The sequence below is a fragment of the Equus quagga genome, chromosome 15, assembly GCF_021613505.1.
Source record: "Equus quagga isolate Etosha38 chromosome 15, UCLA_HA_Equagga_1.0, whole genome shotgun sequence".
NCBI lineage: Eukaryota > Metazoa > Chordata > Mammalia > Perissodactyla > Equidae > Equus > Equus quagga.
Window position 1 is genome coordinate 73849251 of NC_060281.1, and position 25038 is coordinate 73874288.

At 49.9% G+C, this 25038-nt stretch overlaps 1 protein-coding gene across 1 annotated transcript in view; it reads left to right on the forward strand.

Moving 5' to 3' along the window:
• Nucleotides 1-302: 302 nt before the first annotated feature.
• RPH3A (rabphilin 3A) overlaps nucleotides 303-25038 on the forward strand; it is a 59649-nt gene continuing 34913 nt past the window's right edge. Inside the window, exons 1-3 of the mRNA XM_046641282.1 lie at nucleotides 303-373; nucleotides 4455-4466; nucleotides 13132-13278. Coding sequence (XP_046497238.1) covers nucleotides 303-373; nucleotides 4455-4466; nucleotides 13132-13278 — 230 coding nt within the window. The remainder of the gene's footprint in view (nucleotides 374-4454; nucleotides 4467-13131; nucleotides 13279-25038) is intronic.

Below are 25038 nucleotides of genomic sequence, written 5' to 3' on the forward strand. Positions count from 1 at the left end.
ATTCCCCTCCCAACTTCTCAACCATTCAGCTTCCCACAACACGTGGCTGAGGGCTTTGGGACGGGACTCTCCGTGGTGACCCTTTTCTGCCACTGGGGAGCTGTGAGTTCCAGTAGGAACTTTCCTGCTCGGGGCCTGAGATTCCCCATCCGGAAAGTGGCGACGCTGGGTGAAGTTCTCTTTCTTCTCTGGATCTCCTGAGCGCCCAGCAGAGAGCGGGGACTTGAGAGATACTGAGTGGCTGAATGACTGGGTGACATCCTGCCTGGGTTGCTGTTTTGCAGGAACGCCTGACTTCTGCCATGACGGACACCGTGTTGAGCAGCAGCTCAAGCCGCTGGATGTGTCCCAGTGACCGACCTCTTCAATCAAAGTAAGTCACTGGGTCTTTTGGGGAGTGGCTTGTTTGGGGCCCCTGAGGTCCCGATAGATCTACGCTTAAAGGAGAAAAGGAATGGCAAGGAAAGAAATAGGGGTCGGGGAAAAGGAAGCTGGTGGAAATTTTGTCTTGGAAACCTCTCCACTGATCTTACTGCTTTGCAAGGGTGGAATAACCAGATCAAATTTCGAGGTCCATGCCCCAGATTAGAGGTGGCCTGGGGAGTGGTGGGCCCGCTGACCCCGGTGGTTAGAACCACCTGGTTTTAGGCCCTGGTTTTAGATCTGAGCTAATTTACTGTGTGATCACAGGTGAATCTCTTCCCCTCTCTGGGCCTCAGTTTCCCCATGAATCAAATAAGGAAACTGGGCTAGATCAGAGGTTCACACTGGCCTCCAGCTGACTCTGACTCATGGAAGTATGTTTTTGATTTTTGGCCCGATCGTTTGAAAATTGGGAAATTTCACGTCAAAGTAACTTCCCATTTCTGTATCAAGAATTTACTTATAAATAATTTCTTATTTATAAGAAATTACTAGACTTGAATCAGTGGCGTGCTGGGTCTGCATGATTGTGGCTCAGGAACGCTGATGTCAAATTTTCAGGAACTTTGCGAGCCAGTGGTTAAACACAGCCATTATTAAAAATTAAGTTATCTAATTTTACAATTAAATTCTATTAAATATGAAGGATATAAATACTCAAAATTCATCACTTCTTAATTCTTTTACTGCATTTCATTATTCTCTATGTTAAGTATGTCTGCTATACGTGTAGGGTAAAATACTATATATAATGGCATGCTACTGAATATTTCTTCCCAGTTCTGCATTCGGTGACATCCTGTTGGTATGTGAAATCAGCCACAGTGGGGCTTTTTCCCCAGAGATTCAATGGTTAAAATCTGCCAGCACACCACTGCCTGAAGTCCTTGACAATCTAAGTCTGTTGTTTATTGTTCCTGCAGAGTTTCACTCATAAGGACTTGTTTCTTTGGACGCTTGGTCATTTTTTATTGTGAGCTCGATCTGAGGCTCCTGGGGATCTGCTTTGGGAATAGTTTCCTGCAGAGAGATTTGCACTTGCTTGGCCAGGAGTCAGGTGTGCTGCTCAGCCAGGAGGACCTCAGCTCCCTTGGAGGGTCCCGGCTCACTGCAGGGGTCTCAGACTCGGCTCCCACGCCTGGTTGGGAGCTCAGGGTCGGACTCTGGAACGTGGTGCTGGTGTTTGCATGGGCTTACGGCTCACAGCTCCCGGTTCTGGATTCAGTTTGCTGGGTTTTCATTTTCTTTTCTAAAAAATTGCCTTCTGAAGGTATAATGAATGTACCTTCAACAGAATGCATTTAGAGTACAATTTGGTAATTTAAAGACATATGTATATACTCATGAAACTGTCACGATCTGCATCATGGATAAAGTCACTCACCCAAAAGCTTCCTTGCGCCCCTTTCTCCCCCCTCTCTCCATGCATCCCCGGGTAGTCACTAACCTTCTTTCTGTAACTACAAAGTAGTTTGCATTTTCTAGAATTTTGTATAAGTGGAATCGTACAGTGTGTCCTCTTTTTTGGGGAGAGAGGCCTCTCTTCTTTCACTCAGCATAATTATTTCACCATCCATCCATATTATTTTCACATTAACAGTTTGTTTCTTTTCATTACTAAATAGTATTTCATTGTGTGGATAGACCACAATTTGTTTATTCATCTTTTGATGGACATTTGGGTGTTTACCGTTTTGAGTGAGTACAAATAAAGCTTTGTATAGATGTCTGCTTCCATTTCTCTTCAGTAAACACCTAGCAGTAGAATGTCTTGGTTATATGTAGGTGTGTGTTTAACTTTTTAAGAAACTGCCAAACTGTTTTCCGAATTGGTTGTACCATTTTAGATTTCCACCACGAGTGTATGAGAGTTCCAGCTTCTCTGCCTCCTCACCAGCACTTGATACGATCAGTGTTTTCAATTGTAACCATTCTAGTACGTGCATAGAGGTATTTCTTTGTGGTTTTAATTTGCATTTCCCTAATGGTTAATGATGTCAATCATCTTCTTATGTAGTTTTGCCATTCATACAACATGTTTGCTGAAGTGTCTGTTTAAAACTTTTGCCCATTTTTAAATCAGGTCCTTTATCTTCTCATTATTAAGTTTTACAGGTTTTCTTCATATGTTATAGATAAAAGTCCTTTGTTGGATATACTTTCTCTCAGTCTATGACTTGTCTTTTCTTTTTTATAACAGAGTCTTTTAAAGAGGAATAGTTTTGTTGTTTTGGTTTGGTTTTTTTGAGGAAGATCAGCCCTGAGCTAACATCTGCTGCCAATCCTCCTCTTTTTGCTGAGGAAGACTGGCCCTGAGCTAACATCCGTGCCCATCTTCCTCTACTTTATATGTGGGACACCTACCACAGCATGGTGCACCAAGCAGTGCCATGCCCGCACCCAGGATCTGAACCGGCAAACCCCGGGCCACTGAAGCTGACTTAACCACTGTGCCACCAGGCTGGCCCAGGAACAATTTTTTATTTTGATGAAGTCTATTTTTTGGTTTTGAAAAGGGTATTGGAGAATTCCCTTACTTTCTAGAAATCCCAGAACTGCAGTAAAAAATGTTCGCCTTGATTTATCAAGGAGCTAATTATATATTGGAGAAGGTCTTTCTGAATATTCAGCATGCTCACATTCTCTGAAGCAAGAACCCCTGCTGTTTCCTACTTTGACCTGAAACCTCCTCCAGTCCTGAGTTTTACAGTTTTGAAGACACTGTTGAACTCTGTGGGTCTCCTTTTCAAAAGCAAACGCCCAGTTTCCCAAGCCCCTTCCTTGATGTCCTCTTGGAGCCAAACTTCTTTGCAGAGAATATTCTATCAGCCAAAAAGCATGTCTTTGTAAGATAAACGGTTGCCTGAAGGATGTGTAGGGTAAAATATTTATCTTATTTCAGAAATGTCAGTTAATTAAAATCCCATCCATCGGAGTTTACTTTAGTCAATATGAAGCCAAACAATTTACCTTACAATTAAATTAGAATGATTCAAGCAGCCTGGACGCCGCTTCATTAAGGTGCTCCTGGGCCCCTGTGATGCATCTTGGCATTCTGAACTCATCCGACCGGCTTGATTGCAACTGCATTTTCTTCAGATATTAAAATTATTTTCCAATAAATGCTAATGGGTGAATTATAGTCATCGCACATGATTTCTAGTCTGCTGCAGGGGTAATGTGCGAATGCAGACGCTTCTAATGTCTTTCTCCAGTAAATTAAGAAGCCGAGTCTTAATTAACTGCTGGCTAGCCAGATACACTTCAGGCTTTTGTGATTTTCCAATGCCTTGCTCTCTCAAGCTCCTTGAATCCCACCACGGTGTTTGAAACACAATTGCGATTGTGTTAGAAAGAACTGAATGTGTCTGCTTCTTGCAAGGGTAGGGCAGTGGTTCAGCTCTTTATAATGGGAATAAATGGGGAGAAATACTGGAAAGTTGATTCTTCCATAGCTTGCAAGTCTGCAAGCATGAGAGTCCCAGAGATCGGAGGTGGAAACTGAGGCAGAAAGAGGAGACGTGACCTGTCTGTGGTTGTGCACCTGGTGAATAGAGATGCTCGTCCCCTTTCTAGAATGGAAGGACTTGCTTCTCCAAACTGGGGCACTGCAAGTTTTCCTTCTGGATAATCCAGTTATCGTTCAGGGCTCATTGCCCTCCTCAAAGGGCTTCTAGTCCCCCATTGTCTGAAAACAGGAGCCAAGATTGAAGTGGGCCGTGTTATCATGAAGTGATTTCTCTTTGGTGCGCCAAACCCATTATTCAAATATGTAAATGATCAGCTCGATTAATTAATGAACTGAACTAATTGGTCATTTTAATCAACGCTGTGGATTTTACAACCCTACACTCGAGCAGCCTTGTTTTAGATGTGCTAGAATAAGATAATAATGAGCAAAAAATTTGGAAGTAGGTCTTCATATTTAAACTGTGTGGTTGTTGCATCTAGACAGTATTGGTGGTGTTATCAGATTTCTTTCCCAACTTTATTCACTTTTTTCTTTCTCTCTTTTCTTTGCCTTCCTTCAGTGATAAAGAACAGTGAGTATTTTATGACACTTTTATTTCTCTATGAGCTGAGTTTTGTCTCTTTTCTGATCAATATGGCTTGCCCCTAAGGAGAGATGGTTAAAAAAGGAACTAGCAAATTTTACATATCTAAAAAAATTCCAAGCTATTAAAAACACACACACATGCCTCTTGAGAAAAAAATTATGAAGTTTCAGAAAAATATCTTGATAAAAGGATGGCAAGTGTTCCTTAGGAGAGCCCTCGATTTAAATCTTGTTAGTAATATGTGGTTTTCAGCAAGTGTATTGACCACTTTCTGTGCCCCTGTTTCTGCAGCATTTTGCGTGGTAACAGTGTTTTTAGATGAAGAAAATGTTAACTCAGATAACCGCTGTCATTAACAAAAGATGATGATGAACAGAACAGAGCTAATGGGAAGTGATGAGCAGTGCATATGGTCTCTGTCACCTCGGGAAGTCAGCCTGATCTCCCAGGGGGGTGCCTTCCACACAGAGGTCCTATCTTTGCTCACAACTTTTGTGTTTGAAATTGGATTCATTTCCTAAATATGCGTGACAGATTGGGCGCTGGGTCCAATGAATGAACAATCGGGCTGCAATGCAGACTGGGCTTCGGTTGCGTGTGCACATTTAGAAACTATGGAAAGTCATTTTTACCCTCCCCATGATGGAGAGCCTACCTCAGAGCCACAGCAGAGCCCTGGGTCTGGCGTCAGAAGCCCCAGGTCTGAGTCCTGCTCTGATGTTCAGTGTCAGTGCGTCCTTGGGCACTGCCCTTCACCTCCTTGAGCTCTGGTGCTCTCTTTTGTAAAATGGGTATGATGGCCCTGCCCTTCCTCCCTCGCCAGGTGGTGGTAGGATCAAACGAGATGCACAGGAAAGCTTTGCTAACTGTAGAGCACCAAACACAGCCAGAGGAAGGTGTGAATCACAACCTTGCCTTACCCTTCTGTATATATATACATTGTGTGTGTGTATGTGTGTGGATATATATATACACACACACACACATTATATAAATACATTGTATACATACGTTTTACATATATACCTTATATGTATACATTGTGTGTGTGTGTGTATGTATATGCATATAGCACTGACATAATGCATCCAGCTTTTTTGGACCCAAATGACCACATCATCGGGCCCAGAATCCTCTAAAGATTTTCTTAACACTGATAAACACTTAACTAGGCTCTGTGCCTCAGTTTCTCCATCTGTAAAATGGGAGCTTTGAACAAGCTGATTGCTAAAGACCATTTGAATGTTCTGCAGTCTCTGTTGTTGGCTGGGAAGACTCTGGCCAGGCGACAGCTGCTTCTTATGAATATCGTGAGTCTATTGTTCAGACATGCCAGGGAGAGAGACCCAGACGTTGTCAGATTATAAATATGAACATGGGAAGAGAGAAGTTCATGGTCCAGAGGGTCCCAAGGCTCTAGCAGGCTTCCTGAATGCTGAAAGTTGAAAGGTAGAGTGTATGTTCATCCTTCCTTCCTTCCTTCCTTCCTTCATTAACAAATACTCACCGAGTTCCCACTATGTATCAAGCACGGTGCTAGGCTCCAAAGATACAGAGATAGCCAAAAATACAAGTATGTGTCCAGTGGGGTCTAAAAACAAATAAATAGCCAGTCACCAGCAAATACACTCCAGTGTGCAAGTTGCTATAATAGCAGCGGGCTGTGGGAGCACAAGGACAGGCACCTAGCCCAGACTTGGGGGTCATGATGGGAGAGCTTCCTGGAAGAAGTGATGTGTAAGCTGAGACCAGGTGAAGGAGAAGCAAGATGGAGACAAGACAGAGGAGTTCCAGGTAGGGGAACAGCATGTGCTAAGTCCAAAGATGATAGCATGGAATTTTAGAAGAACTGATGGAACACAGACTGGCTTGAAAGATTAGCAGGACGCAAGATTCCCTTAACATTCTGAAAGGGGTGGGGGCCACAGCATCCCTCCTGCACCCCCTTTAGTCTGGTAGGGGTAGATTTCAGGCAAAAGGGCCTTTGTCCCAGCAGGCGTGTGTAAGACATTTTGTGGTGCAGCTGCTCTTCCTTCCCCGTCCTTTCCTTCAGGATTCATTAAAATCTCATTCACTGAGCTGTAAAGAGATTTCCTGCTGACACCTGCTCTTGTGGGCATCCTCGGGGGAGGGAGGGGAGAAGGAGGAGAAAGGAAAGAAAAAGGATGAATTTTCCGCACACCACTGCTGCTTAATGCTTCAGAGTCTTCGTGCCCCGACAGCACTTCCGTCCTCCTGCTCCTGTGGGAGTTATCACTGATTAATAGAGACATCTGCTGGGTATTTATTACGTGACTATAGTGCGTGTGAAATGAAGGATTGAGGTGGGAGGCAAAAGGGGCTGGGAGGGTGTGCTTTGCGATATTTTAGGGAGACACATCTGTGAGGGGCTTCAATCCGGAGTCAGGACCAATGTCCTTAGGAGAGGCCGCTTCTGACCCTCTCTGGATGACCTAAGCAGGTGCATGCACGGGGGAGTGGAAGCGTTTCTAGAATGCTGCTTTTTCGAGCCTCTGACTGTGCTGCCACCACATGTTTCTCTGCAACCCCCTGCCCTCTTCTGAGCACAGGCATCTGGAAAATGAGCAGGTCAACCACGATTATCTTTAGACTTTTTGTTAGCAGCAAAACTCTTCCTCTGAATAATATTTTATTCAGAAGCTAAATATATAAGACAGACAAGTGGCACTGGCTAAAGACCTTTAGTGGTTGAAAGCATTGAACAAGTCATGGTAAACTTCATGCAACTGTGATTTAAAATAATACCAAACTGTAAAATAAACGCAGGGAGTCAAACAAGCTTCACACTTGTGTTGCTGTTGCCATCGTGGATACTGTATCAGTTAGCTTTTGCTGTGTAACAAACCATCTTAAAAGTCGGCGGCGTAGAACAGTGGTTTATTCTCAGGGATCTGGGCTTGGCTGGCGGCTCTGCTGATCTTGCTGGGCTTGCTCACGTGTCAAAGAGCTGATCCAGGATGGCTGTCACTAGAACGGCTCAGCTCTGCTCCACATGCCTCTCGCCCCCGCGGCGTGCTGTCCTGGGCTTGTTGCCATGGTGATGGCAGGGCTATAAGAGAGCAAGCAGAGATGCACTCGGCCTTGGCAGGCTTAGCCTTGGGACGGGCACACCACCACTGCCCTGCATTTTATTGACAAGCAGGTCGTCAGTTTGGGAAGGATTTGAAGGGTAGGGAAATAGACTCTGACCCTCTGTTGGGAGCCATTTCAAATTCACATGGGAAGGCACAAGGATGCTTAGAAGGATGAAGCATTGAGGTTTTCAATGCAAAAAATCATGCCTTTATTAAATATCAACTATTAAATCATTTAACATTTTTTCTGTTTATTTTCTTTGCTGGCATCCTTGCCTTGCTAGTGCTGCGAAGCCAGCATTGCCATCTGGCTGAAGCGAGGGTGGAGGGCCTGGTTCCCTCCCGCCCTGTCCCTCTTTGCCCCGCTCCCCAGCAGCCCTGGGAGATCCCTCTGGGGAGCTGCAGAGCAGTTTGAGAACCGTGGCGTAGAGAGTCGTGGGGAAGAGGAGGCAGCTGCCTGTCAGTGTTTCTCCAGTAATCATTGTCCTAAGTGTGTGAGTAAGAGTGGAGACAGCCAGCCCTCTTTGCCCTGAGCTGGCTCAGCCAGTAAGCCAGGGGTCTCTCCTTCTGCAGCCTTCGAGGGTCAGGAGTGGCCTCTGAGGGTCCCAGCAGGAAACAGACATGAAATCTTTCCTACTTAACAGATTGGGAGACCAACATTCAGGGTGGCGCAGAGCCCAGTACACACTGCTAGTAGCTGGCAGGTCCAGGGCTCCAATCTTGAACTCCGCCGGCTCAAGGAGGGCTCAAGCGGACCCACAGTAGGCTCTCTGGGTGCTTTCTGGATTGGACACGATGCTCTGAGTCACTTGTCCAAAGAAGCAATACTTTGGTCTCTAGCTTTGGTCTTTGACAAGGTTCCAACACTGGATTCTGGTCTTAAGGACGTGGAGCTGGAATCCTGTGCCCAGAGTCCTTTGGCGAGAGAGCCACCGTCCTGTCACAGGGACATTCTCGAGGCCCCAGGCTCACAGTGTTCCCCGGTCCCGGGGAGGCGCGGTCAGCCCCGTTCTCTCCCTTGAGAGCAAAGGCTTTGCTTTGAAAAGCCATCTCGTTTCCCTCTGTTTGCTTTTGGAATTAAAACAGGAAAATCCACAGGAGGCTTGTGAGTCCCCACTGAGACCAGTCGGCGACATTTTCAAACACTGGATGAGCTGTTTGTCAACTGTGTGTTTGGAGCAGCGGATGGGGGAAGGGCTTGGAGCGGGGCCGGCAGCCTCCAGCAGACGGTCTGCTCGTCTGCAGATGGAGGCAATTATCCTAGGCGGGCCGTCTTGGGAACCTCCATCCCTGCTTATGGTTTTGGAGCCATGTGTATCCAGCAGCACTGTTTCCTGCACGCGCTGACCCCAGTGAGTTGTGTGGTGGGGTGAGGGGCATTGGCTTCAGGTCTGGCCAATGGCTGACCATGCCCATGACCAGATTGTGAGCTGCAGGAACAGGCCCTTGGAGAGGTCTCTGCTGGGTATGAGGCCCAGCATCTCATCTGTGCTCTGTGTTGGTCACTGAGCTGCTTTGCAAAGGCAGGAAATAAATGGAGGGGGGTCAGAAGGGAAGGAAGGAAGAAAGGTAGGAATGAAGGAAGGAAGAATAGGGGCAGCTGAGACATCCATTTCCCTGGAAACCAGAGGGACCTGGGGAGGAGGCTGGGTTAGGTTATGGCCAAGGCAATTTGGGAAGGACAAGTGGTCTTCATTATGCAGGAGTCAGGGGTATCCTTTCAAAATAACAGAAAGAAACATAAGAGGGATATTACTGCACCATAGGGGAGATCTTTCCAACAGAACAGCACAGACTCCTTATAAGAGAGTGAGGTCTCCATTGTGGGGAGCATTCAAGCGAGGCTGGAAGGACCCCTGCTAGGGAGGCTGCGGCAGATAGACTTTCAGGTGATTCCCAATGGTCCCCACCTCCTGGGGTTCGTGCCTTTGTAATCCCCTCACCTTAAGTGTGGGCAGGACCTGGGATGTGCTTCTAAGCTATAGAACACGGTGAATAGGATGGGAGGTCACCCTCATGATTACGTTGTGTTACCTAAGACTCCGTCTCTGTCAACAGGAGCTAGAGATTCACCTTGCAGGCTTGACGAAGGAAGCAGCCCAGGGGATGAAGTTGGGAAAGTCCACTTGGTTAGGAATTGCAGGCTGCCTCCAGCACCTGGGGTGGCCTCCTGCCACCAGCTAGCAAAAAGCTAGGCCCTCAGCCACACCACTGCAAGGAAATGAATTCTGCCACTAACCCAAATTTGTCTGGAAGCCGATTCTTCTCCAGTCAAGCCTCTGATGAGAACGCAGCCCAGCCGACACCTGATTGCAGTCTTGTGAGACGCTGAGCGGAGGACCCAGATAGGGGCCTGGACTCCTGGCATAAACTGTGAGATAATAGACGTGTGTGGGGGAAGGCCCTACATTTGTAATAATTTGTGATGCAGCAATAGAAAATGAGGACAGACACTGTGGATGGGGCTCTATGTCCCCAGTCTCTCTCCTCCAGCTGGGCTGGTTCTCCAGTTATCCACGCTCCAGGACAAATACCTCAGACTTAGTGGCTTAAAACGACAGAAACCGTTCATTGCATCTCAGTTTCCATTGATAGGAATTTGAGAGTGGCTTGGCTGGGTGGTTCTGGCACACAGTGACTCATGCAATTGTGTCATATGTCAGCTGGGGCTGCCGTCATCGAGGGTTTGACATTGGGCTGGAGGATCCACTCAAGTTGGTGTTGGCTGTTGGCTGGGGGCCTCAGTTCCTCTCCACATGGCCTCTCCACAGAGATGTCTGAGTGCCCTCATGATACGGCAGCTGGCTGTCCCCAGAGTGTATGACCCGAGAGACCAAGGCAGAAGCCATGATGTCTTTTATGGCACAGCCCTGGAGGTCATACACAGCCACTTTCAGCATATTTAGTTGGTCACACAGGACCAGCTGGGATTCAGTGTGGGAGGGGACCACACAGGGAGGGTGTGACTGCCAGGAGGCAGAGATCCTTGGAGATGATCCTGTAGGCTGCCTCCCTATCGATCTCCCTTCACCTCCTCAGACACGCTGCCCACTCTCTCAGCTCCAGGCCTTTGCGAAGACGACCCCCTCTGCCAGGTCCAGTCTCTTCCTCTGCTTTCCCTTGCCAGCTCCAGCTTATCTTCAAGGTCTCTGTAGGAGCCAGCCATAGCTTTGTGGGGCCTGAAGCTTATAAAGTTTAGGGCCCTCTTCAAGATAAAGAAGACAAAATGTCTTGCTTTTGCAAATTTTTCAGATCACATGACCATTACTAGGGCCCTTCTCAGTCTTGGAAGGTGCCTGTGCCCACAAAAGTTCCTGAATTTAAGCTTTGCCAGCATCACAGTAAATCCTGTTCAGCGTCTCAGAGGCGATGTCACCTCCTCAGGGAGTGTTCCTTGGTCCCCTAGACTAAGTAACTTTCACTGCTTTGGTCTCTCCATGGGTCACACATACAATTAGATGTTTAACAAACCTTTTGGCCACAAGGCACCGTATCTTATTCAAAAACTCTACGTGCTTTCTCTCAGACACTATTCTAAATGCCATTGACATAATAGTGACCCAGACCCAGACACGTCCCTACCTGCCCTCCTGGAACCTACATTCTGGTGGAGGAAGAGAGGCAACAAACGGGTAAATTACAAAAATCTTTAAAAAGATAATTTCAATTAGTGATGGCTGCAGTACAGAAAGTGAACCTGGGCAATGGGAGACCAGAGAAGGCCTCTCTGAATGACGAGAAGGAGCCAGCCATGGGAGATCTGGGGGGATAAGTGTTCCTGGAAGGGGGCACAGCAAGTGCAAAGGCCCTGAGGCAAAAACAAGGTTTCAGTGTTCAAGATTGAGCAGGGAGGCCAGTGTGGCTGGAGTGAAGGGAGAGCAGGGGGCAAAGAGGATGAAGAGGCAGGTTAAGGTCAGATCAGGTAGGATTTTGCAGATAGGCGAGAAGACTAGGTTTTATTTTTATTAAGGTCAGATTCACATAACATAAATTAGCCATTTTAGAGTGTGCAATTCAGTGGCATTTCGCATATTCACAATGTTGTGCACCCACCACTCTGTGTAGTTCTGGGTTTTATTCTGAGTCAATGAGAAGCCACTGGAGGGTTCTGAGAAGGGGGTTGAGCATCTTTAGCATCTGTTCATCTCCGGAGGTCCCTGCTCCTGGGCGAGGTGCGTTTCCACCAGCATTTCCGCTGCCTCCTTCACTTTCTCACAGCAAGACTCGCCCCAAGGCATCTGCTCCCTCTGCTTCCACCGTCTTCCTTCCCTGCTTTTCAGAGCAGACCAGCTAAGGTGGGAGCATGGGGCCTTTCATTTCCAACTTTGAGTGTCAAAAGGCGATTCCACGCAGCCCTCACCCTCTGCCCAGCAGCCTCTGGTCCCGGCACCATCACGGGCTCTGCGGGCAGGTGCCCCATTCTGCTGCTGTGGAGGGTCAGCACACAGCCTACCTGGGGCTGAAGCCCGCCTCTGCGCTTCCGGCCACGTGACCTCGGGCAAGAGGTCTGATTTCTCCACTTCTGACTCTCCTCACCAGTAAGTAGACAATGACAATCCCTGCCTGTAGGGATGCTGTGAGGGTTAAAAGAGGAAATTCGGGCACGTAGTAGGGATGAGGTGAGGGATAATGAGGTAATGTGTGCACACAGTAGGGATGATGTGAGGACTAAATACAGTAATGTGGGCATCCAGTAGGTGCTATGTAAGTGTTTGCTTTAAAAAAAGGAAAAGCCATAAGAGCACAGGATGGAACTCAAAATGCTGCAGGAGCTAATGAGGCTGGAAATCTGGATGTTTATGTGAAGTCAAGAGAGATTTCCAGGGGCCGGCCTGGTGGCGCAGTGGTTAAGTGCGCACGTTCCACTTCAGCAGCCCGGGTTTTGCCGGTTTGGATCCTGGGTGTGGACATGGCACTGCTTGGCAAGCCATGCTGTGGTAGGCGTCCCACATATAAAGTAGAGGAAGACGGGCACGGATGGTAGCTCAGGGCCAGTCTTCCTCATCAAAAAGAGGAGGACTGGCAGCAGGTGTTAGCTCAGGGCTAATCTTCCTAAAAAAAAAAAAAAAAAAAAAGAGAGGTATAAACCTAATTGGCAACTAGTTTAAATTTCTATTTAAGAAAAATGTCTGTGGTCCAAAAAAATGTCTGTGCCAGGCTGGGGCTGGGGTCCACCTGGGGCCCAGGGCTTCAGACAGCCCTCCCAGAATTGCTTCCGCTCCAGCTGTGAAGTCTACTGTTCTGGCTTCTTTTCCTGAGAACACCGTCACCCTGCAGGTTCCCACGGGCTTCCTGCAAATGCCGCTTATGGGGTGTCTCCCACGTGCTACACCCTTAATAAAAATAAACTCATTAGGACCGTGTGAGGAGGGGACGTGTGTCCCGTTGTACAGATGAGCAAACTGAGGCTCTGTGAGACATGAGCCTTTTGCCCAGAGTCCCCCAGGAGGGATTCGAACTGACTTACCAGACTCCAGGGGCTTCAGCCTAACCACTACTCCACCTTGCCTACTGGGCTTCTCTCTAGCCTCACTCCTTCCCAAATTACCTTTCAGGCTCCAGACAGGCTGGTCCGTCCACCCCAGCGGCCAGCCCGACAGACAGAGGAAGCAGGAAGAGCTGACAGATGAGGAGAAGGAGATCATCAACAGGGTGATCGCTCGCGCCGAGAAGATGGAAGAGATGGAGCAGGAGCGGATCGGGTGAGGCCTGCCATTCCTGGCGTTCCGAGAGGCCCCGAGGCCGTGATGCTCAGGGGCTGTGCTGGGGCGGGGCTGGGCTGCCAGTGGGGCTTGTCATCTGTGACACGCCAGGCCACCCACCCAGGCAGAATGGAATCCTTGTTGCACAAGGGGGCTGGGGACTGGCCTGGGTGGGGGCTTCCTTCCTGGGGGAGGGGGCATCATCTGATGAGGAAATGGGAGAGTGTCATCGGAGGCTGGATGTGTGTGCAAGCACAGGGTGTCTTTGCCCATTTCAGCTACACAGAAATATGCTGTAGAGACGTTGGCCATGTGGATGCTGGAACGTGCAGCCGAAGGAGCGAGTGCATGTCTGAGGGACAGTGCGCAGAATGGCACATTGAAATGAATTATATAAGAGAGCTGGAGAAATCAATCCGGAAAGGGGAGCCAGCATGGGAGGAGGGCCACAGAGGTTAACCTGGTGGGTCTGGACTCGAAGAACCCGGGTTCTGTCCAGCTCCCCGCTTGCCCGCTGTCCATTCTGAGCCTGCCGCGTTGTCTCTCTGAGCTTGGTGTGCCCACTACTAGAGTGGGAGAAATAACAGTAACTATCCCATGGGGTGTTGTAAGCAGTAAGTGAAATGATGCGTGTGCAACCTGGCCCAGGTCCTGGTAATACGTCATGTTTAATAAATAGTAAGAGGAAGGAAAAAATGGGGTTTGGAGGGTAGACATTTAAAAATGTGTATAGGAGAGAAGCAAGGGCTGTAAGAAGGATGTGTGACATGTGTGTCAGAGAGTGACGACATCAGTGAGCAAGGACGGTGCTAGAGAGAGGGAGTGGCGTGTGGGTGGGCTTGAGAAGCGAGGAGCGGGGGTCGGGTGATCATCAGTGAGGAGGAGTGAGAGGGGATGGGAGGAGAGGCCGTCTGTGTGTAAGGGGAGCTCCTGGCCGGGTTGGGAACTTCAGCTGCCCGCATGCCAGGCCCCTAGAGTGGTCCTCAGAGATTGGATCTCCACTGGGAAATGGAGGGGGTCTGGGGTGCGTCCTCCCACCCAGGCCCTTCAGCCAGGGGCAGCCTTTGCCAACTGCTTACAACTGATTTAGGTCCCGAGGTACCCGTTTATCTCTCTCCCCACACAGTCAGCTAGGGCTTAACAAGGTTCTTGAGTGGAAAATGATGCTGCGAACATGCAGGAAGTGAGTCCCTTTGCTTTGAGCCTCTGCAGATAATTTTGCTCAGGGCGCGCTGGGGAGATCCAAGGCACTGTTGACAGTTGACAAACACCCACCACAGCCTGTCGGCTTCATGCTCGACCCTCCGTCAGCATCTTCAGGAACTTGCTGAAGGGATGGATCTCGAGAGGCCTGCTTATAGGGTTCAGCTTTTGTTTTGCTTTTTAAAAGATATATCGGGAGTGAGCAGTTGTCTAGGCTGGAGGTCTTGGAACATGTGTGTGAGTGTGAGTGTGTGTGTATGCGTGTGTGTTCACTTCACCCAACAGTGGGCCTCAGCCTCAGAAAGGAGGGACATGGATGTGAAGGGTAAACGCTTGGAAGCAAGAACTCCCCTCCACCTTTTTCCTGCATGGCACTTGCCACCAGCTAACACATTTTGTGTTTTACACATTTCGTTTGACTATTGTATGTCTCTCCCCGTTAGATTATAGCATTCCTGAGGGTAGAGATTTTTGCCTGTTTTGTTCACCACTGAATCCGCAGAGCCTGGCACATAGTAGGTGTGCAGTAAAATATTTGTTGAGTCAATGAGTGACGATGGCGGACGATGCTGCCCCCAATTTCTTTCTACGTTTCCTGTGGCCAAGAGGCTGGAGAGTCCAGAGTCCAGGTTCCCAGGGAAGGCACTCTGATTGGCTGGCTGATGTCAGGGGCTATCCCTCGTCCAGTGAGCTGTGGCCAGGGGTGCCGGCTGTGTTGTACAAACACAGCCACTGGGCTGCCTCTGGGGGCAAAGTTAAGGGGGTCTCTGTGGCCTGAGCAGATTCCAGCTTGAACATTCTAGAACAGAGTAGGTGGGGTCTCTGCCTTGTCTTCCATGTCTTCCCACATTGCCTCGAGTAACCTGATGACATGGTGGAATAGCCAGTGGTTGATACCTGGGGCCCCAGAGTCAGAGAGACCTGGGTTCAAATTCCAGCTCTGCCACTTACTCCCTGTGTGGCCTTAGGTAAGCCACTTTACCTCTCTGTGACTCAGTTTCCTCATCTGCATAACAGGGATAGCATGAGCTGTCCTTCTTGGTGAGTGTTTAGTTAGCACATGAAGGATCATCGTGGTGCCTGGCACAGAGCGCATGTCAATGAGTGGTGGCAATCATCTAACAGTGCATTTGCTCAGGAAGCTCAGTTTTTGCCCCTGGCCAAGGCCTCCGCTCTAGAATTATGCGCCGAGACTCCTGTTTGGCGAGCCCTGGAATTCTGGCAGCCCCTGGCTTCCGCGGCAAGGGATCTGAGAGGCTTCCAAGGAAGCAGGGCCAAGCCTTGGTGACAGAGTGTGTCCCTCTGCTGAGATGGGGTGCTTGCCGCTAGAGCGGGGAGGGCGTTCCCGGGGGATTCTGGCTGTGGCCGGTTCCCTGCACCTCCAGCAGCCAGCCCTCGCTGGCAGCATCGCCAGAGGCAAACCCAGCGCTGTTTGTGTCCTGTAAGCGCCAACCCGCCCTCACTCTGTTCTACCCATGGTTCCCTGGAGCGGGATCAGAGCAGAGTCAGATGAACGCAAAGCCACGCATCAGACAAGAAGCGAGGCTGCAAACGGGATGCCGTCAGGGCTCCCTCTTCAGAATCCGAGGCTCTCGGTTAGTGAGGCTTGGCGGCCTCAGTTTCCCCACCCATCCAATGAGGCCGGTCAGTCTGATTCTCAGGACCTTCCTGCTCAGACTCTGTGGCATTTGGGGGTGGCTGGGGGAGGACCCCGTACTGTGTTGCTGGCTGCCCCTCTCAGAGTAAACGAGCTCCTTCTAACTGTTAAAATGGCAGATGTATCTGGGGACCCTTCTGGGTCCAGACACCAGCTCTGTGAGGCTGAAGCTTCTTTTCTATTACACGGGAAAGCCACCTGGGAGAGGTGTGAAATCGTTGTTAATAAACGTAATAAATAATCACCATAGTGGGTATCATTTACTGAGCACCTACTGCGTGCCAACCTCTGAACCTAAAACCTTCCTATGGGCTAACTCAGTAACTGCTCCTCTCAACCTTATCAAGTAGGTGGCATTATTATCCCCATTTTGCAGGTGAGCAAACTGAGGCTGAGAGAGGTTAGGTCGCTCGCCCAAGGTCACACAGGGCCAAGATACACAGCCCTGTCTGGCTGACCCTCAGAATATTGCTCTTAACTATTAGGTGTCGTTCCGGAAGTCTTGGCCCCAAACTCTTAGACTCTGCAGAACTTGGAAATTTTAAAAGCTCAGGTTTGGAGGAGACGTTTGGGGATCTAGAACCCCTTCTGTGCTGGGCCAGTGATTTCTTCCAGATGGTATTAATCTGTTTGTACCCCCAGAGCTACCAGAACTGGTCTCCAGGCTCCTGGGGCTCTGAGAGTGCGAGGGGAGAATGGCCCTCAGGCCTCCCGGGGGCGCTGCCTCCCTGGGGCAGCTCGGCAGGAGTCAGCCACCCCAGGCAGCCCCGGGGAGCACCAGGCCCTGCAGCAGACCCGAGCTGGTTCTCTCCCTGGAGGCTCATTGCTTCTACCCGAGGGGTTCTCTAAACCTGCACTCTCCCCTCAGCCCTCAACCCAGCTCTGCTCGCTCCAGCATCCCCGGAGGGAGAGACGATGGCCAGAGGGAAACTCATCAAACAGCCTCATTTTGCCCCTGTGTTCTGTGTTCTAGTGCTAAGTGGGATCTCAGAGTTTATTTTGCATGCCCTTCCTGCTGCAGACTTTCTATATTAGTTAGGACACTTCGCCTGCAAGAAAGGAATTTAATCCAGCTGAATTATTTCACCTACTGCTGCCTAACAAAACACCCAAAACTTAGTGACTGAAAGCCACAATAGAGTATTACTTTTCATGATTCTGGGGGTTGGGGATTCTGGCAGGGCTCCACTGGGTGGGTTTTCTGATCCATGTGGCATGAGCTGGGGTCTGCACTTGGCTGCATTCAGCTGGTGCCTGGGTCCCATGTCTGTGCTTCGTTGCTCTCTAAGTGGTCCTCTCTCTCCATGGGATCTTTTCTGATTCAGTAGCCTGGCCTCAGCTCCTTTACCTGGCAGCTGGATCCCGAGTGAGCAAAGATGGAAGTTGCCAGGATTCTTAACAGCTAGGTACAGACCTGGTAGGGCAGCGCTCCACCACGTTCTGTTGGAGGAGGGAATGGATCCCGTCTCCTGCGGGGAAGAATGACTTACATGTCCAGGGAAGGGAGGCATTTACGGTGACCACCTTTGCAGACTCCAGCACTTTCTGCAAAAAGGAGAATTTAATATCAGGCCACAGAGATATCTCAAGGGATCCGAGAAGGGAACACAGCCTAGCCTCATGAAAGGTCTGCTTCCCGTCCCACATGTTAGAAAATCCTAACCCATTCTATGTCCCCAGTTGTCATAGCTTTTCTTAGTCCTAATTCCAAGTTCCCAGGGAAGAACTCTGATTGGCCCAGCTCACCCTGAGTGCCCACCCCTCATCCAATCAGCTGTGGCCGGAGGTGCCAGGCTGTGCACACACGGCTGGCAGTGCTCGTCCTGAGTCTGCAGAGGGCCTCTGTGACTTGGGCAGACACCCATGGCGTGGACAGGGGAGTTTTAGAATGTATTAAGTCTGGAATTAAACCCTTGCCTGGGGAAATCTGTGTTTGCGGATTTTGTTTTTGTTTTTCCCATAGTAGGTCCTGCATCCTTATTACATTTCCTTCTGTCCAGAGCCTCTCAAAGGCGTTTGCTCACTATCCTGCCTGCAGAGGGAGAGGCAGCCAGGTGGCTTCCATTCGAGGTCAACTTCTCTAAACAGATGGGCCCAAAAAAGTAATTAGGATTTGTCATTAACCTGGGTGTCCAGATGCTGTGATGGAGGAGGAAGTCAGAGAGACAGGGGCAGACCTGTTATTGACAGAATCTGTTGGACTCCTAGCACCTCCCATCTCAGTTCCACCATCCTCTGTATTGTTGGCACAGAATTTTTCCAAAATGTGGCCAGAGGGAGAAGTGAGTAATAATGCTTGGAACTTGCTGCTTCTCATTAGGCAGGTGTCTTTCCTGTGGTTCGACAAGCCAACAGTAAGCCAGATGCCACTCTCCTCTTTCTAAAGGACCGCCCAACTTTTTTCTTTTTTGAACTGGATTCCTAGACATTCTGTGGATAGGGTTCCGGGCTGCTCGAGCCTCCTGATATTATAGACACATTTATGCATGTGCCTATGTACATTTTTTGAGAAGAAATATTCATAGATTTCATCAGGTTTGGGGGAGACTCGGAACGCCCCAATGTTCAGAAATCCTGAGTACCCCAGTTTTCCCAGGGATTGGATCAACGCTTTCTAATGTCCTCCAGACTTAGTACCTTATGGAATCGGCTCGGACGAGATGATCATGGAAATCTGCTTAATTCCTTAATTAGCCCAGTGCCTGGAGAACAAATGAATATGTGTTGAATGAATAATTCACGGTGAGTGAACCCTAAACCCAGCTGACGGAGCCTCTCATGGGATCACTGACCTCAGGGGGTGAGGCTGGACCATGTGGTCTCTGAGACTCTTAGCCCAGGGTTTTTCCAACTCAGCACTATTTACATTTGGGGACAGATAATTCTTTGTGGTGGGACTGTCCTGTGCATTATAGGATTTTTTAGCAGCGTCCCTGTAGTAACCCCCGTCCAGCAATGACAACCCAAAATGTCTCCAGACATCCCCATTGCTTCCTAGGGAGCGACATCACCGCCTGTTGAGAACCACTGCTCTAGCCTTTTGTTGAGTGGTTCAAAAAAGGGAGAAGAAACAAACTCCAGAATTTTCCTGCAACCACACTCACCTTCTGGGGAACTCTTAACAAGAGCCCCACGTGCCGGCTCTGCACTCAGAGCTTAGGTAGATTCATTTATGTAATCCTCACAACGACGCTGTGCATTAGGCCATGTTATTATCATCCCCACTTTACAGATGAAGAAACTGAGGCATAGAGAGTTTAAGCTACTTGCCCAGGGCCACACAGTTAATAAGCAACAGAATTGGGATTACGAACCCAGGTCAGCGGGCTCCAGGGTTAGAGTCCTGTTCTGCTGCTTGAGAGAGACAAACGTTTATGGCAGGCACTGTTAGGAACTTCCCAATATGTCACGTTCCTTTAGTCCTCATAACGTTCTTGCCGAGAGGCAGACTGTGGTCTCTCCTTCATGGCCGAGAGGACTTGGAGAGGTAAGACGCACGCTCAGGGGCACACAGCTGTTTCACGGCCAAGTCAGACTCTGAACTCGAACGTGTCATTCCCCCTCATCCTGTTGCCTTTTGGGGTGCAGGTAGGGAGGCAACTGACAGACGCCTGCAGGGGTTTCAGAGGTCAGTAATTTACGGGGTGTCTGAGGTATTCACTCAGGTTAACTGTGCCATCTTACACACTTCCTCCTCCAGTGGGATGGTTCATCCCTCTCCCCTGCAATGACCCTTGGGCCCCGCGGCTCAGCACCATGCTCTCTCGACTCCACTTTCTACAACGGGAAAGGGCCAGTGGAGGGTTCGAAAGAGCCCCAGTGGCAAGCACTGCCATGAAATACAGACTTCGTTCTCCTACAGCTGGCGGCAGCATCTGGGCAGCTGGACCTGGCCTCCAATCCCATCTCTGCTGCTCGCAGGCTCTGTGTCCTTGGGCAGGTGACTTCCCCTCTGTGTGCCTCGGTTTCCCCATCTGTAAAAAGAGGATGAATAATAGAACTGATCTCACAGGTTGTAGGTGGCTTAAAGAAACTATATGCGTAGGGTGCTTAGCATAGTTCCTGGGTACCGTTGCTATTTCTGGGTTGGTAATGGCCAGCACCTTGCCTGGCCTTGACTGCCTTGGCTCGGCTGACTTCTCTAACTGTCTTTCTGTCTTGGTTCCCTCGTTTCCAGCTCTGAGCTGGGTGACCCCCTTCCCTGCAGAGCGGAGGCCCAGGCAGCAATCCCATTCACAATCCGTCAAGGAGAGGGGTTAGGATCTACGGCTCCCCGGGTGGCGGCAGTAACCAACAACAGCGAGAATTAATGAGTCTGAGATGCACGCCCCCTGCGTGCCAGCTGCATCGCTTCATGACAGAGCGGCTCGGTCACTTAAGGACAGGCTCCTGAGAGAGCCTGGCACTGGGGCCTCAAGCCAGCCCCCGCCACAGTAGCCGTGTCCCTGTTCACAGCGAGTGGCCCGATCTGAACTTCCGAGAGTGCCAAGTTTAATAAACTTGACGGTAATATCCCCCCCCCCCCCCCCCCACCAGCGATTAGGGTGAGGAGAAAAGCAGCATGATTCTGGAATTGATGGAGTGTGTGTGTGTGTACGTGTGTGTGAGAGTCAGACAGACAAAGAGACAACATGGCATCCTCTCTCCCGCTTTGCTGTGTTTTTATGAGTCGTGCAGCCGTGGTCGACCGCTGCTCTAAGGCAGCTGCTCCGGCCCCATGCTGTCAGTGGTGGAAGCCCGGGTTTGGCCATTTCCCTCGCCGACTCAGGCATCGGTGCACAAACCCATCGTACCTTGACAGGCTATCTCTCGGCTCTGCAGCGCGCCACGTTAAGCCTGCTTCCTGGCGCCATCGTAGATCCGTCGACATTCACCGGGATGCTGCGGCTCTACTGGTTTGTTTGAAAACTCAGAGCAGTTGCCCGAATGTTTCCGAGGCCAGCTGGGACTTTTTCAGGGAGCCTGAGCTTAGCAAACAGGCACGGTCAGGCCCGCCGTTGGCTTATATCCTTGTCTGCAGAAGGTGGCCAAACGGGGCTGGCCTCCCTGCAAGGGCGGAGGACGGGCAGCCTTGCGTGCATTCCGTATGCAGGTGCCGAGCACACACGTGCATGTGTGTGTGTGTGCACTCGCAGGTGCACATGGACATGTGCCTCTACCACGTGCCTGTGTGAGTCGCCGTGCCATCCGTGTGTATTTTGAGATGGGCACGTGAATCTCGTCAATTTCCAGTCTCTGCAGCCACTTTAAAAGCTTTAGAAAGACGGATTTCATGGGCAAATTATAGTACTCTGGTTACATAGAAAAAATGTGAGTAAGGGGAGTTATAAAAGCCACAAATTTCCAGAAGAAATGATTAGCAGCAACCATTACTGTGCAGGTACCATGTTCTGGGCATTTTACAAACACTCTCATTTTATCTTTGCAAAAAAATCCTAGGAGGTAAAGACTTTGTTCCCCTAATTTACAGGAGAAAAATGGAGGCTCAGAAAGGTTGAGTAACTCTCTTGAGGTCACAGAGCTAAGAAGTAGCAACGTCCGCATGCGGACCCAGGCAAGCTCGCTCCAGAATTGGCACTCGACACCTGCGTCGTAACTGCCTCCTATTTCTAAATTCTGAAAGTGTATGTGTGCAGGTGTGTGCTTGTGTGTAGGGAGTCTAGGCTTCGCTGGGGTTGAGCACCTGGAAAAGGTGACTTGAACCTCGTGGTGTCCAAAACCTGGCTTTCCTGGTGTCCCAGCCAGGCAGGGAGGAATTGCCCAAACCTGGCCTGGAGAGGAGGGCTGGAGCCTGATTCACACCTGAATGAGGTGGAATCGGATGGGGCAGGAATGCGGGTGTGGTGGGGAGAACATGCCCCCCCATACATCCACATCCCAGTCCCTGAGTACGTGACCTTACATGGCCCAAGGGACTTGGCAGATGCGATTAAGTTAAGAATCTTGAGATGGGAGATTGTCCTGGATGATCCACTGGGCCCAATGTCATCACCTGGGTCCTTGTAAGCCGGAGGCAGGAGGGTCAGAGGCCCAGCAAGATTGGAAAATGCAACTGCTGGCTTTGAAGATGGAGGGAAGGGGTCACAAGCCAAGGATACGAGCAGCTTCTAGAAACTGGGAAAGGCAAGAGAACGGATTTCCCCCTAGAGCTTCCAGAAGGAGCGCAGCCCTGCCAACAGCTTGCCTTGGGCCCAGAGAGCCCTGTGCCAGATGTCTGATCTCCAAACTGTTCAGATAGTAAATATGTGTTGTCTTAAGCTACTAAGTTTGTGGTAATTTGTTACAGCAGCAAAAGGAAACGGACACAGGGGTTGGCTCCTTGAAGCCTCTAGTGCAGTGGCATTTTGTGGTCCCCCTCCCGGCATACTCTTTACCACTACTGAGTTAGACACATTCGGGACGGTCTTGTAGTTTCAAGAGCCCTGGTCCCACCTCATGTGTGGACAAAGCCCAAGGACCTGCCTGCCTCCTTCTAACTGGAACCATGGCAGCATCGGAAACTGCCTGCTCCGAGCCTCCAGGGCTCCATTCACGTGTCCACATGTCGTCTCAAAATGCGGGAAGCTGAGCCTCCGCGGCTCAAAGCCGTCTAATGCCGTCACATCACTCAGACTCGAGACCCTGTTTGGAGTGGCCCCTCCCACCGCTCCAGCCTCACCTCCTGCCATCCAGCCCAGCAGCCACACCGAACATCTCGCAGGTCCTTTGCACATGCTTTGCCTTCTTCTCCCAGTGCTTTTCCTCATCCTCTTTAGTGGGTCGGCTCGTCTTTATCCTCGGGTCTCAACTTAATAGTCGCTTCCTCTGAGGCCCCTTCCCGACTGCTCATGTCCCTCCCTTATGAGTTCTCACAGCTGCCTGTCCTTGTCCTTCAGGGTACTTACTAGGAGTGTAATTATGATGCTCTATGTGATTGTTTAAATGATGTCTGAGACCCTCCCTAGAAGGCCAGCTCCACGAGGGCAGGGACCACATCTGTTGTGCTCCCTGTCGGGTCCTCACTGTCTACTTGCCCATGGCAGGTGCTCCATAAACGTTTGTCCAGTGAATGAAGAGCCCGTCTGTGTGCATTTGGACAGCAAGCTCACTCTGAGGTGGGAATGCACTTCCCACCACCTCCAGAGTCATCTGCTGGTGCCCAGAGGAGGGGACAGACCCTTTCTGGCTCCTTTGGGAGCATCGTGGGGAATGGGAGGTACCCTCCCAACTTCACTGAGTCACCAACAGCTCCCCCCAAGCACACAGCCCGGTGACGGGTGTGCTTCCTGGATGCGAGGCAAGGGTCGTAGGTGTAAAGCTAGTCGGGATGTAGAGACAGAAGCAGAGTGACAGCCACTTACAGTGTCCAGGGAATTGGGCACTTAACGTGGAAACATGAGGCAGGCAGACAAAACCGGCCCACCCGTGCAGACAGGTCTTCTCTTAGTCATTGAGGGTCCCTCGATGTCAAAGCACAAGGGGAATTCTCGGTGTTTCGGCCTCAGAATCTGAGGACCCCTGAATGTTGCCCCAGGAGGAAACTTGAGGTGCATCTCATCGAACCCCTCACATTATAGTCTAGAAAGAGGGCGCCCGGGGAACAAAGACTTTTCAAGGTCATTAACTGGATAAAAGGTAGGATTCAAACCCATGTCCTCTAACCATTGGCTTATGTTTTCCCTTCCTTCAAAAATGTACTTTCTTGGGGCCAACCCCAGGCTTACTGGTTAAGTTCAGCACTTTCCACTTTGGCAGCCCAGGTTCATGGGTTCAGATCCTGGGCACGGGCCTACACCGCTTGTCGGTGGCCATGCTGTGGCAGTGACCCACATACATAATAGAGGAAGACTGGCACAGATGTTAGCTCAGGGCGAATCTTCCTCAGCAAAAAAGCCAAAAAAACCCCAAGCACTTTATCTTCTAATGTAAGGATAATACACATTCACTGTGGAAAGTTAAGGAAGTATAGGGAAGTCCAGCTAATTGGGTTATTAAGGAGAGGGGGTGGTAGAGGCATTAGAGAAGGAAATAGAAGTTACTTATAATCCCACCACCAGTGGTAATCACTCTGAATATTTTAGTGTGTTCCCTTCCTGATTTGTTTGTTTGTTTATTTTGTCCAGTGCACACAAGGAGGATGTCCACATGACCATGTCCAAACCATGCTCACACGCTGATCATAGCTCTGCATCCTGGGTTTGGGGTCTTTTCCCCACTTATAATATGGAGAGCATTTTCCATGTGATTTGTCCCGCAACCTCCTTCCTGCAGCATTTCTCCATGTGTGGCCAGGGATTCACCAGCATCAGGACCCTACAGGGAGCCGCTCCCAAACGCAGACTCCCAGGCCTCACCCCAGCCCCGCAGCATCAGTGTCTGAATGTTGAATGCTCTCCCCAGGTGATCTAGAAGTACACCGTAAATTTTGGCAACATCCCTCCACACAGCAGATCTCAACAGGGCTGCAGGCTGAAATGCTGGTACCCGTGGCTGAGAGGGTTTTGATGGGGCCCCATGCATTGATATTCTCTTAATGATCTCTGGGAGATTGACTTGAATTGAGGATTGAGAGCATCTTCCGTGATGCATTTAGGGCCCTCCTGCCAAGACTGGGAACAACAAACGTGGCTTCTGGGGCAAAGAAGCTGAGCTGCCTTATCACCAGGATAAAGACCCATTTGTGACTCATGATCTCCCGTAACATCATTTCGATTTAGCTTCCTGCAAAGTTTATTTCCAAGTTTATACTCCTTGGCGGTTGGGGCCCTCCATGTTGAGGTCCCAGCGTCTGGGGCTTCAGAGAAGGTGTGCAAGGGGCAGGCTGCTCACCACCGTCTTCGAGCAGAGAAAGGGCTGCCCGTGGCCCCCACACGCTTCTCTCTTTCTTGGTCTGTACCGAATCCACAAATAACAAGGGTGCC